We start from the raw sequence: 15,020 nt of genomic DNA, 5'->3' as shown, positions 1-15,020 counted from the left end.
TAGTTCTCTGGCAATTAGCATATGCTTTATAGCAGTTGAGGATTAAGTAAAGAAATTCTTTGTTCTTTTCTCTCCTGCCTGGAAGTCCAGCCTCTTACTAGAGGGAAGCTTAGAGCAATTAAATTTAGTGAATCAGGAAAAGAAAGTCATGTGCACAGAAAGAAGTACTTTTACATAAGCAAACATGCATAGACATACATACACATTCATACACATATTCATTCACAAACACACACTCTGGGCCTGATCACCTGTCTCATCAACCACGCATGTATTTATGCATACATACATGCACATGCCTATACTTGCGTATGCATATGGATGGAGCAAAAGCCCCCATGAGCAAGTTCCATAGAGTAAATCCCAATCCAGGAAAACTTCATACATTCTGGAAGAAAAATAAGCTTTACCCTTTATTGCTTAGAGAAAGAAAAACTTCTTTTGATTGAGTATGAAAAGCACATGGTTAAAAGAAGCCTGTCTTCTTTCTCTGCTCTCTTCTCTCTGCTCTCTCTGCTCTCTCTGATCACTGTGATTCAAACATCTTCAATGATATTTATCTGTCAGGAGCCAGCTAAGGAAGGCTAACACATACAAGTGACCTTCTGGAGATAACACATCATATTACAAGGCTGTGATGGATAATTCTGAATTGCAAGGCTTTCAGAAATCTGACATCAGGATTGAGTCTTATTGCTGATATGCTTTTCAGTCATTATTAGATCAATATAACAATTCCTTTGCATTAGCCCACCTTATTGGGCAGATTTTCTGGAGAGCAACTAAGACATACTTTTTTGTAGCAATGCTATGAAGACAAATTGATGATGCCATAATTCCTAATAATTATTCCATAGAATTCCCAAATTTATACAAGTAATCTTAAGCCCTCTGTAATATGAAAGCTGGAATTGGGGCTCTGTCAGCTTTCATTATGTGTGTAAATTGAATTCTTCTTTCCCGTCTGACGTCATTTGTCTGTTGTAGATACACCTTCATCCTTGTGAGGAGCTCCTGTTTACATATTTGAGTTTCTTGAAGGTAGATGTGGATATGAGAGGCAAAGCTAGAGGAAGTAGAAGAGGTGAGAGGTCATGTAAATCACCACTTCTCTGGTAACGAGACAAAATTAAGGTAAAACAAACATCTATGTGATTTCGATCCCAGAAGTCAAAGTCAAGGTCTCCTGACCCTGGGTTGTAACATACACATTTACATAGAGTAGGTAGACGGGGCCTTTATAACTTACAGTTAGTACAAACCAACCACACAGAGAACTAGTTGTACAACTACTCTGAAGAGTTATTCATCTAAACTGGTTAAATTCATGGAAAACTCCAGCTGTTTCTGAGGAACAAGGGGAGTAGAGAAAAGGAAGCTGTGACTTTAGCTTGGGCAGTCTCCGGACTGAATGAGTCTAATCCTTACACCCACTGTTCCTACAAATGGCGACTCCTGTGCATCTCTGCAGGCTCAGCCCACAGCAGGGCTTTGCTGGAGCCTCAGCTGCAGGTTTGGGTCTGGGCTGCAGGTGTGTGGAGAACACTGTGCCCTTGCTGCACAGAAGTAGGTGGCTGAGTCTCCAGGCTGAGAGTCTTCAATGTGCAAGGAGAGACGTTTCTCACTTTTCCTGAAGAAGATTGTGAATCTTCCGTCTTCCTTTTTACTGGACACTGAACTTATGGCTATCAGGAGTACAGGGCCTTCCCCAGGGAACTGCCGATACCATGGGAAGTAGCTAAAAGTGCTGTCCTCATAACTGCAGTTCAGAACTGTGGTTTCTCCTTCCCAGACTGTCAGAGATTGGGGACTTTGTTTCACCTGCTGCTGGTCACGTCTCTCCTGCTGGCCACTCACCCCTGTGTAGAGAAATGACAACTGTTGTTAGCGTCCCAGGAATGTACTTCCTGCTTACGATATCATGACTTCCTGGTGCCCCAATTCTCTTGTGCCTCCACATGAATCCCATATCCTCGGGTTTCTCCTCCATGACTCACCAGCCAGGTGAAGGCCTAGGAGTAAAAACGATGCTGTCAGGATCTTGTCCATTCCTCCTAGACTGAAGCTTGTGGGGAACTCAGGTGGCCTTTTATCTCCCCACAGAGCACTGTCTCCAACTTCACAGGCACCTCCGTCCTTTTAGGAGGCTCCACCCTTCACAAACACTTTTTCTTCTAAAGCTCTTTCTGACCTATGAAGCACTTCCCATTCTGCTCAAATTTAGTACTGCTGTAAGCAGAGTCCTGAGACTCAGGAACCCTGACATTGTAATTCTGCCATCATATGTTGTCGGTAAAATTTGTGTTGATAAAGCCACCAAGTATAGCAGTGTGGATTTTCTGAAATAAAAAGAAAAGAAAGAAGGAAGGAAGAAAGAAAGAAAGGAAGGAAGGAAGGAAGGAAGGAAGGAAGGAAGGAAGAAAGAAAGGAAGGAAGGAAGGAAGGAAGAAAGAAAGGAAGAAAGGGAGACCAATGATCCAGCTAATGTAATACCATTTATATACATTTATCTAGGGAACTGAGGTCACCATAAAAGACAGATACCTGTGTCTGTATGTTATTCTAGCACCATTGACCATCGCCAAGATAAGTATGCAACCTAGTCAGACAATGGATGAGCAAAACATTAATTATATCTGAAACAAGAGAGTAATATGCAGCCACAAAGAAATATGAACATCTATAGAAAAATTAATGTTATTGAAGGACATGATGTCAAGCAAAATAAACCAGATGTGTAGAGATACACATACATGTGTATTCTCTGGTGTAAAAACAAAAAGAAAATGAAAGAAGGGGAAAATGAAAGTAAAGAAAATAGAAATTGGATAAAGGAGTAGAAGAGGGGATTTGGAGGGGGAAAGGAGAGGACAGCAAAGGGGAAGGCAAGGAGATGGGAATCACTACAAATGCATATATTAAAATGTTACTGCAAACCTACTAACTTGTACAATTAATGTGTGCTAAGAATTATGATATTTATGATTAAGAATGGATGAATTTTTTCCATTCTAAAAGCTTATACACACACATACATAAAAAGACTTAAAATGGAATCACTATACATGGGTCACAAATAGGCCGACCAGACACCACAGGCTAATGAACAAAAAGGCAGTGCCAGAAATGGGTTACCTCTTTGGGTGTTTCAGTAAATTTTCGATCTATTACTAAGATAAATAACTAAGAAGCCACTGAGATAGGGAATAAAATTCTTTCAGTTTACATCCAAATCATCGATGGCTCAGGAGAAAGTCAAATCAGGGATTCAAGCTGGAAAACTGGCAGGAAACAGATGATTGCACTTACTGGCCTGCTTCCCCTGGCCTGCTCATCTTATTGGTTTACACAACCCAGGACCTCCCGTCTAGGGGTGACAATGCTCACAGTTGTCTGGGCCCTCTCACGTCAATAATTCATGAAGATTATATACACAGACATGTCCCCAAAACAGTAAGACAAATAAAACCATTTGACTGAGACTCTCTTCCCTTGGGTATCTCTAGTTTGTGTCAAGTTAATAAAAATTAATCATCACAACTTACCACTTGTCAACCTGACATATAAAAACAGCATTATTTTTACCATAATCTTTATTTGCTTGTTGATTCCCCAAGACCTCATTTTTGGAACACAAAGTACAGACAGTTATAAATTTTAAGTAACCAGTCTTTTAAAAAACTCAAAGACTTTAACATTTAAAGTCTTCTACAACTGGGTTCCTATATAATTCAAAACAAGTTACAAACTTCATAATCCAACTGATAAGAACCAGGGCACACTTAAATCAAACAAAGCAAATTCCCGGTGCCTAGCCTTAGCTTCTACCCATGTTCCCTTCAGTCCTGCAGCTTTCACTCTGCAAAACCTGTCATATGGGAGACTCTTACACATTACCAGGTTGGGTTTACAGATTGAAGTGAAATCCTGACCTCCCCAGGCCTCGGTTTCTCTATGTGGGACCTTAGATAACTCCCAGAAGATTGGCTTCAGTTAATCTAATTCATTAAAGCTGATTCTTCAGCCACAGCCAATCAGGGTCAGTTGATTCAGGTTTCATATCCAGATTATTCATTCAAAATAACTCTTCAATTGTCCTGATCACAGCTTTACTCATCTACTCATCTACCTCAAGCTTTACAAACCAAGCCCCATTATGTGTACCTCATTCAACATACTTATGTTTCAACTGCCCAGAAGAGCTCATTAAATCTGATCTCTCTATGGTATTTTCTAGCCCCAAATTCCAAAACATTTTCACAGTCTTTCCAAAAGGCAACGTGGTCAGGATCATCATCATGTCTAGATACTAATTTCTATATTAATCACGTTCTGCTGCTGTGATGAAAGTCTGACCAAAACCAACAAAGAGTTTATTACATTTTACTAGTCCCAGATTATAATCCATCACTGCGGGAAGTCAAGAACTGAAGCAGAGAAAATGGAAGAACATTAATTAATGGCTTGCAATCCATGGCTTAGCTTTATTTCTAATACAACCCATGACTACCTGCTGGGGAGTGACACTGCACGACTGGACTGGGCCCTACCATATCATGCCCATATGCTAATCTGAGGGGAATAATTTCTCAGGAGATGTTATCTTTCCCTGAATATCTATATTTGAAAACATGTAACCAGAACATTGCTGTTGACTAATAGAACCATAGACCATCCTGGCCAAACACTAAAATACTCTTGTTTACCAGCAGTAACTTGTTGGTAAGAATCTATTGCTTAAGGTATTACACACTTGAGTCATAGAACATGGATAAATCCACCTGGTACTGATCTGGAAACTTCATCCCTACTGGAGAGCTTTCATATTGCTGGAAAGCACTAAGAATGCTACCAGGGGAGAAAAGTGATGATCAGTCTCACCTAGCTGTGAGCACTGTGAGCTATAATAAAAACCGCCCTGACAAGACACACCCATTGGGCAATAGTTGTGGAAATATCATGGTACTAACCAACCACTCTCTGATAATACTCCATAAGAGATACCCCACTACTGGCACCATTATTATATCAAGAATCTCTGACTATGCATACCATGCCCTAGGGGAGAACTTATTACTATTCTACTAAGTACACATAGTACAGATCCAACCACTAATCACTTAGCATTGTACACATAGATTAATGGAAATCTCAATTCTCGTTAGAGGAACTAATTGCAGTAGTTTATGATTAACACTGTGTCCCACTATTGGTCCATATGCAGGGAATGTCTGTGTTATAGACAGCCCTAATGAGACATTTGTACCACATCCTGTCCTCCCAAGGTTAGGGATTATTGTCGAATAAAAAGTAGAAAAGGTGTCAGAGGTGGTCGATGACTCTAAGTAAACAGTGTCTTCTGGGTATAGCAGGAAAGTTGCCTAGATGAAGTCACAGTTTCAGTGACAGCCTGCAGAAGGTCCGTGCAAGGTAAAGGCAGACAAAATCCTAGCGTGGACAGACAATATAAGCATGAATACAGAAAGTACACTTAACCACTAAGCCAACTCTTCATGCGCTGAGCATTGGGGATTTTTTGCAATTATGAATCATACATATTCAAGACAATAATTAATTATAATATCTTATTACTAGTCCTGGTTATGAACCAGATGAACCAAAGAAAACATATGGTCCTTTCAATTCAGGGAATTTAAGTTTTGTAATCATCATTTACAGGTGTTCACATTTTACATCCTCTTACAATTGTATCTTTATAAAATAAAGACCAGGTTAACTAAATGTATCTGAAAATATGCCTGCGAACAATAAATTAGGAGTTAGTGGATGATCCACCCTGGAAAGTCTGTGGTCTCCATATCAGTGAGAGAGGATTGAAAACGCTCTGCACCACTCTTGAGCATATACCCAAAAGATCCTCCAACATGTAACAAGGGCGCATGCTCTACTATGTTCATATAAGCCTTATTTATAACAGCCAGAAGCTGGAAAGAACCCAGACTTCCTTCAACCAAAGAATTGACAGAAAAAAAATGTGGTACATTTACACAGTGGAGTACTACTCAGCTATTAAATACAATAACATCATGAAATTCTTATGCAAATGGATGGGACTGGAAAATATCTCCCTGATATTTTTGCGAGCTAACCTACTCACAAAAGAACACACATGGTATGCACTCACTGATAAGTGGATATTAACCCCAAATATCAGAATACCCAAGATACAATTCACAGACTTTATGAAGTTCAAGAAGAAAACCAAAATATGGGTACATCATTCTTTCTTAGAAGGGGAAACAAAGTACTCACAGAAGGAAATATAGGGACAAAGAGTGGAGCAGAGACTGAAGGAAAGGCCATCCAGAGACTGCCACACATGAAAATCCATCCCCTATGTAGCCACTCAGAGCTCTGTGGTTCCTGAGCTCCCATGTCTCGGAATGCCCTTCCTTGTGATACTGTTCCACCTCAGAGACGTGTGGTTTCTGGGCTCCATGTATCTGGATTCCCTCCCACTGGGATACCTTATCCCTCAGAGCTGTTGGTTCCTGAGCTTCTAGGTCTCAGGCAACCCTTTCACCTGAGCAGAAGCATAGCCCTGGCCTTCAGGGAGAGCAGGCATCTTCATGGTGTTCACCTGCAAATTCCTATTTGTCAACACTATGGGCCCAGGATAAACAGATATATAGGTAAATGACTGGATAGATACATGAATTTGATCTCTAATTCAACTTAGGCACTATAGAAAACAATCCTTGAATTATTTTAATAATTTTAAATCCTAGTTTACTGAGAAACACGTTGAAGAGGCAGGGCCTTCAGCCGCCCTGAAGCAGCACTGCCCCTCTGTGGCCACACAGGAAGGTCTTCACTCAGCAGTTTCCTGACTTAAGACCTAGGCCTGAGGAAATGCATTGAATATTTCTCTGGGGGACAATAGTTCTGAGAAGGAAAGAGAGTTTGTCTATGTTGAGGTCAGTTAAGGATGGTTTTCTTTCCTTCCCTCCCAGCCTTTTCTCCATGCGACATCATGAGTCCCCATCTTTCTATCCTGCCTAAAACCACTTTCTTCTGGGAAATGAGAAAATCCACTCATACAAAATAAAAACATGAAAATGCTCACTACTTACAATAGACCTTTATGTAATAAGCAAATGACTGCATTTGACAGGAGTTATAATTTATTAACCCCTTAGTTAGACTACTTGTACACATGGTGATTATTAATCCACAAATATTCTTTTTCACTAAAATCCTTATATTTTATTCTTTGAGATTATAATATAATCACACAAATTCCCTCTTCCCTGTCATCTCTTCAAAACTTTCCATATAGTCCTCCATGCTGTCTTTTGAAAGTTATGGCTTCTTTTTTTATATTCTTGTTTTATATTATATATATATGATATATATTATAATATATATTATATTATATATATTCCTCAGGACTGACCAATCCGTATTGGATAACCAATCGGTGTGCTCGTCTCAGGGAAAGACCATTTCCCCACCATCGGCATTCTCGGTTTCCAGTAGTTCATTGTCTAGAATGGAGACTGTGTGTGCTTTTCCCATCCACTTTAGCTGCTGTGTTTCAGCTCCTGTTGAGGCAGTTATGTTGGTGAGACCTCATCTGTGCGGCTTCCAACATTCCTCGGAGACACAGTGAGTTACACAGTGTCACCTGATCCTCTGACTCCCGCCATCCTTCCTGCTGTCCTCTCCAGGGTTTCCTGAACCTCAGCGGGAGCAGGGGTTGTACTGTAGACACGCCCACCTTCACTAGGATCCACAGCTCCTCACTTTGATTTGTTGTGGTTTTCTGCAATGGCTTCCATGTTCTAGTAAAGTCATGGAGACCCCATAACCACGCTGTACTAAACCAGACAACCCCTAGCTGCATTCTCAGTTTTTGTCCTTATCCCATGCATGTGCATTTAGAGAGTCTGCTTATTTTGTTCATTATAAAATGAGTCAATCATTCTCTTTGAGTTGTAAAAGCTTTTAAGATATTTAAAGTTATTCGAAAATTTTTAAATTAATGATGAATAAAATTAATAAATTAGAAGATTCAAAAGTCACTGAGGGTACCACCTTTGTGTGGGAAAGTGGTCCTGGGTTGTATAAGGAAGCTAATTAAGGATGCGTCTGTGAGTGAACTAACAACAGCCTTCGTCCACGGTTTCTGTTTTGTCCCTGCCTTGATTAGCACCAAGGGTGAACTATGACTTGGAAGTGAAACCTAAATAAATCTGATCCCCTTCTAGGTTAACTTTACTCAGTGTTTTCTCATAGCAGCAAGAAGGAGACTGGAGTGGGCAGGTTCTGTGCATCCTGCATCTCGCATGGTTCACTGTTTTTACTGTCGCTGAGGTTGTCTCCTCGCTAACCCTGACCCAGTCAGAGCAGTTCTACCTGGAAGCCTGCTTTCCCTTCCATTCCTTTTCTCCTCATCATTTATGATTTCTGTACATTGTGGCTTAAATGATCACATTGATTCTGTCCCCCATAAGCTTCTCTGCTAGTTCTAAGATGGACATTTATGCTTTGGGGGGGTGTGTATTGAGCAATGAAGATAAACACCAATGTGCTGATCATAGGAGGCCAAAAGCTTACCTGAGGTTACAACTCTACCAATACAGGAAAGGAATATTAAATTGGACAGATATTCTTTGGGGTTTCCTGATGTCTTGTGACTAAGAAGAGACACACCCACCCAGTTGAAGGTTTGTGCACAGGCTGCAGGTGTGTGGGGAGCACTGTGCATCCACAGCACAGAAATAAGTGCCTGAGTCTGTGGTCTGGGAGGAGGAGATGTGCAAAGAGCTTCGACGTTCTTTAGTGACTGTCGTGGATGTCAGTCTTCCACTCTGCTTTGTCCCAGATGGATTGTAGAACAGTCTGACAAGGCTTCCCCCAGGACTCTGATAAAACCATTGCATTTGGTTTGCGGAGGTGGAAAAGTTGCACTGCAGCTCTGCTTTCTCTCCCTCCTGCAGAACCAAGGACACAGGACTCTGCTGCACTTGCTGTCCTTTCACCCCTGATTAGAAACAGAGAAAGAGACACAGATGGCTGTCACTGCAGTGCCCACAGAGCCCTGAGCACACCCGTGTCCTCTGAGAAGGTGGGAGCTCTGCAGGACTCCTAAGCTGCTCTCCCACCCCTCCATGTGCTGAGCCAGATCCTCTCAGGTGCCCTGAATGCTGACAGCCAGACTCACAGCAAACCTGGGTGCACAGAAGACACAGCAGAGAGCACAGCAGCCTCTTCATGGTGCTTGTGTGGCTGCTGGAGAAGCAAGTAACCAAACCCTGGGCTGTGGTGTCAGGGTGGCTGTGGTGTTAGCCCCACCCCCAACCTCTGCCCAACTCCTTCTGCAGACAGCTCCACCCAGGAACTCTGCCAGGTGACACCCTGCTGAGTTCCCTCCCAACCTTCAAAGCCTGGAACTCCTCCTCCCAAACCAGACCTGACTAAGAGTCCTGGTGAAGGACAGTGAGGGGAGGGTACATTTTGAGATGACCCAAGAGATATATGGGTTTAGGAAACCAGGAGCCAGGGAGGAGGAGGACTAAGACATTCCAAGAGAACATGCCTCAGCTGTGTACAGAGCCTGGCAAACTCAGGAAAAAAACAAAGTTTAAACTAAGGAAACAGGTGCATGTTCTAAGAAAAGACCTTTTACTGGGGCCTCAAAGATGGCTGAGCAGTTAAGCTTACTTTTGTTTCCAGAGGCCTTAGCTCCCTTGCTAGCATTCACATCGGGTGACTCATGGCTGCCTCTTACTCCAGTTCCAGAGGATTAGATGCTGTCTTCTGTCCTCCTTAGAACCTGGACACAGGTACCAGATGTTTACACAGACCCACACACTCATACACCTGACCAAAAACGGAAAGTCTTCACCACTGAAATAATTTAAGTGAGATCAGTGCTGTAGAAAAAGAAAGAGGAACACAAAGATCCAGCCAAGTGTAATGTTTCCTGGCTTTGGGGTGCATTTTAAACTGTGGGACGCTCCTGCAACAGTCACTTGTGTTCTAAATGCTGGTGAAAAATGTGACACCATAAGAAAGAAGTGCACTGGGGAAAACTAATGCAGGAGTGCTGCATTCTAGAGTGACAGGGGCAGGGTGGGCAGCAGCCCTGGTGTGGTGGTGCACATGGTGACTGCAGGAAACACTGTGCTGTGCAGAGGAATGCGTTTTAAAAGTTTCACCATGAAGAGACTAGATGGGAAAGGAGACTAGTGATAAAAGACAAATCACATAATCTGATCAAAAACAGCTTACAGCCAACCTCCTACCCTCTGAGCCCATCATTCTCTCATATAATATTAGAACAATGAATGATTTCTACTTTGATCACAATCCTTTGGCACAATTAGGATAAAATTTTCCTCTTGAGTAAAAATGTTGTTTCTCAAGCTGAATCAGATCATTCCAATTCTAAACAAGTGAGTGCCAATTAATAGCTATCCCATGGGAATGAAGCACTTCCCACCATTCTACTTTCTCTGTACCGTTGCCTTTGTAGAACATGGCAAGTCCCTGAAAGTGCCTGAGGCTGGAACCCTGGTCTCCTACTCTGCAAGGCTCAGGTTGTGTCCAGCTCAGCACTTGTGACTCAGGGCAGTAGAGCACCCAGCTCCCTTGGTCCCATTGTCAGGGGATCCTCAGGTGGAGAGATGTTCACCCTTCCTGCACTGAACCTGAAAGTTCCCCACGCCTGAGACAAACAGAATTCCTGTGTGAGCTTCAGGAGGCACTGGTGACCCAGATGAGAGTGTCACACATGCAGGGAAGGATCCTGAGGGACAAGGGATGAGCAGCTGCTGAGCTTGCACAGGTGCAGCCATCATGGTGGGGCACCCCTTGGTTCTGCACCCTCCTACAGCATCAGTGCTGTGTGGGGAACTCAGCCACAGGAGGGTCTCTGTTCAGACTAAAGCCACACACTGTTCTTTCTGTGAAGAACACCTACTGAGGCAGAGTGACATTCACAGAGCTCTCCAAGCTTTTGTATACACAGCAGGGTCACCAAGGTGAGCAGAAAGTAGCTCACTCCTTCTTGAGAGATTCCCAGGAAGCAAATAAAGGCTGAAGAGGAGGAGAGGTAGACAGTGGGTGCTCTGAGCTTACAGAGGCCTAGATACCTTCACCCTAATAACATCGGAGAAACAATTAGGAAGAGACACTTTCCTTTCCCTTGGCCTGCCTCAGGCATCTGTGTAAAATGTGCTCTGTCAGAACACCTACTGAGGCAGTTGAAGAGGTTCTAAAATGATATAATAAATTAATATAAGAGTATAATGTATTCAGACCAAATCCACCACCACCCTTCTCCCATTACAACTGCTCCCAGAACCCACTACATGTTACCCACCCTACCACCACCACACCCCTGCCAACGCCTAAAAGTAGGGCAGTGGGGAAAAAGCAAGTTTAAGAGTACAAGATAGGGTAGTAGAATGCAGATAGTTTAATGTCAAAAGGGGGGCCGTGAAGGAGTTTGTAAGTGGGAAGCAGGACAGGATGGCAGGGCAGGGCTAAGACAGAGGTTTGTGTGAGTTTATTCTCATCAATGAAGTAGCCATTTACTCTTTTAAAGGGAGTGTGCTTTGGAGACCCAATAAACAAAGGAGAAGTTCACAGCTACAGTGGACTTCCCACTGCCCTTGCTGCCTCCCCAGGGTGAATTCTAAGGGATTCTAATCATGCACAGAGGAAAGTTTATGCTTTCTAAGTGCAAAACTTATGAATTTTTTTTAACAAGAGTATAAAGTTATGAACTGGAATGGAGAAAATATTTTGGAGTGATAAAATTACAGCATCTTTCTGTATTGCAAATCAAGAGCCAGGATGATAGAATTCAGACACTGAGGAGTGACTGGACTTCTACACAATGCCGTCAAAATGCCTGGGAAAGATGTGATTGGTGTTGCCAAGAACACTGCAGGTGTATTACAATATGGAGACTGAATTAAGAAGTATAAGTTTGAATAAACATTGGGAACATGCATTAAAGAAAAACAAGCCCACTGTAGGGAGCTGCAATGGGCTGCGCCTCAAAGATGGCTCTGGTTTCTGCCTTCCACCCTCCCGATGGTGTGCGCTCCTTGTAGTAAACAAGTCCTTATTTGGCTATGCCTGCCTGGCCTGCTAGGTTCCGAATAGTGACAGCCTGTCTGCATGACCCACGTGGCACTTTGGGGTTGGTTGGCGTTGGGTACTTAAGCTGATGTAGGACGTTCCCTAGGGTAGAAGATTGTATCAAGGTTCCTGAGTAAACTGCTTGAAGAAGATCTCCTCTGGTCGTGTCTTCCTTGCTGGTCGAGGTTGGGTGCAACAGCCCACCACAGACAATCTTCATTCATGAACTCAAATTCATCAGAAATCAAATTCATGAGAACCTCGGTTACCTATTCTGAGTATTACCAGTCCCTTGGGTTTTCTTGCCAAATGTAACAATTCACCAGTGTCACCTGCTGTATTCTAGGCCCTGCCCACAGGAGAGATTATGCAGTGCATAGGCACCAGGGGGCAGGAGTTTTATAAGCATCATCTTCTAATTCCAGTACCACAATTCTTACTCTAGCTGGTATTCTGAGGGTTAACAAGTCTCAGTAATCGATCCCCACTCCGTGTGTGTGTGTGTGTGTGTGTGTGTGTGTGTGTGTGTGTGTGTGTGTCTGCATGTGTCCACTATGTTCATAGCAGCCTTAATTATTATAGTCAGAAGCCGGAATGAACCCAGATGCCTTTCAACAGAGGAATGGAAACAGAAAATGTGGTTCATTTACACAATGGAGTATTACTCAGCTATTAAAAGCAATGACTACATGAAATTTTTAGGCAAACATGAGACTAGAAAATATCATCCTGAGTGAGGTAACCCTGTCATAAAAGAACACACATGGTATGCACTCACTGATAAATGGATATTACCCAAAAGCTCGGAATACCCAAAAAGCAATTCACAGAGCATGTGAAGCTTAAGAAGAAGGAAGACCAAAATGTGGATACTTCAGTCCTTCTTAGAAGGGGGAATAAAATGCTCATGGGAGGAAATACAGGAACAAAGAGTGAGGCAGGGACTGAAGAAAAGGTCACCCTGAGGCAGCCGCACCTAGGGATTAATCCCATATGAAATCAGCAAACCCAGTCACTACTGCTGATGCCAGAAAGTGCTTGCTAACAGGAGCCTGGTGTAGATGTCTCCTGAGAGGCTCTGCCAGAGCCTTACTGATACAGATGAGGATGCTTGCAGCTAATCTGAGCATGGGGACCCCAATGGAGGAATTAGAGAAAGGACTGAAGAAGCTGAAGGGATTTTCAATTGTGTAGGAAGAACAACAACATCAACCAACCAGACACCCCAGAGCTTCCAGGGACTAAACCGCCAACCAATGAGGACACATGAAGGGACCTATGGCTCCAGTCACATATGTAGAAGAGGGTGGTATTGTCTGGCATCAATAGGAGAAGCCCATGATCATTTCCACAATGTAGGGGAATACCAGGGTGTTGAGGTGCGAGTTGGTGGATGGGAGGGGAAGCATCTTCACAGAAGCAAGGGCAGGAGGTGTGGGAGAGGGGGACAAGGAATAACAATTTGAATGTAAATACCTAAAATATAAAAAAATACGTGTCTTTTATGAGAGTGGGAACTACACTGATCTGTGTGTATAATTATAAATATATAGGATACAGTAGGAACTACATTGATTTAGTAAAGTGGCCGTAGTAAGTTCTCCCCTAAGGTCTCTGACCTTTCTATCTATGTGAGTTAATTAGGTTTCTGGGCAGATGTTAGTTTCCCCCAAGATAAAAGTGCTACTGTTGCATCCCTGTGGACATATTGCCATGGTGCACATTGTTATGGTTCATTGTACTTTATCGTCTTTATTCATCTTGGTAGGAGTAATTACTGCTCTTTTCCCTGGACTCATGCATAGCACCATTGGTTACTATGAGAACTTGTCCTAGGAGGAATCTTCAAGTTAGTTCTAACTAAATCCCTCCAGGTTCTTATGTCTGAAGCCTGCAGTTTCCTTAAAAACAGGGTCTTAACTTCAAATCTAGGAGGGCAACCAAGGGCCTATTTTATTTAAAGGAGTCTCTTGACACCCCCAGGTAACACCCGAGGGAAGGGTTCCATACTTGGCACTGGAGCTTTCATTAGACCTGATATTCCTTCCACGATTGAGGATTGCTCATCTGACAGATTCTATTCTATGTTGTGCCATTTGAAGTAGATTTGGCATTTATAAATTCAATTAGGGGGCTGGAGAGATGGTTCGGCAGTTAACAGCACTGACTGCTCTTCCAGGGGTCCTGATTTCAATTCCCAGCAACCACACAGTGACTCACACCCATCTGTAAATGAGATCTGATGCTCTCTTCTAGTGTGTCTGAAGACAGCTACAGTGTACTCACACACATAAAGTAAATAAATAAATATTTAAAAAAAGAAACTTAATTAGACATTCCACTTTGCTCCGTAACCAGTAAGATAATGAGGATATCTTCTTTGTGTACACAAACATGAGTCTTTCTTGAGAGACTCTATGGCACTGTAGTGTTTGATTTCAGATCTTTCTTCCTTTACAGATATAAATATGACTACTAGAGCATTTTATTTTTAACCCAGTATTTTTTTCAGAAACCTTGGCCTTCTTTCCCATGTTTCAGAACAATTGTCAGAGGATCTAATTCTAATATCAGATGACTGAAGATACCAGGATGTCAGGATTTAACAAAAGTTAGACAAGAGCAGACTTTAAGAGGAAGGGACTTCTGGACAGTCTTTTAGGACCAGGCTGCACTATACACAGTGCTTAGGACAAAGAAGGACCTGCATCTCAGGGCATCATTTTGAGAGTTCCAAAGGCTGTGTTTCATGAGCGGCTTCTCTAAGTGAAGGCTGTCAGGGAATGCGGTGGTTTGAAAGAGAATGGCTCATAGGTTCAAATATCTGAAAGTTTGATTCAAGCTTGGTAGACTATTTAGATGTGAGGTATGAGGGGTGGCTTTGCTAATGGAGGAGGCAGGTG

The 15,020-nt window shown here is 42.6% G+C and overlaps 1 gene segment (V, D, J or C); it reads right to left on the bottom strand.

Annotated features, from left to right (window-relative positions):
• Positions 1-1,473: 1,473 nt before the first annotated feature.
• On the bottom strand, positions 1,474-2,049 carry LOC134482206 (T cell receptor alpha variable 23/delta variable 6-like). The segment is given in 2 exon segments: positions 1,474-1,859; positions 1,998-2,049. Coding segments are annotated over 2 exon segments (438 nt in total).
• Between the last annotated feature and the right edge of the window lie 12,971 nt (positions 2,050-15,020).

This window comes from Rattus norvegicus, chromosome 15, assembly GCF_036323735.1.
Source record: "Rattus norvegicus strain BN/NHsdMcwi chromosome 15, GRCr8, whole genome shotgun sequence".
In the NCBI taxonomy this organism is placed as follows: domain Eukaryota; kingdom Metazoa; phylum Chordata; class Mammalia; order Rodentia; family Muridae; genus Rattus; species Rattus norvegicus.
Note: the sequence above shows the minus strand (reverse complement) of the source record. Positions and strands in the feature narration are given on the sequence as shown.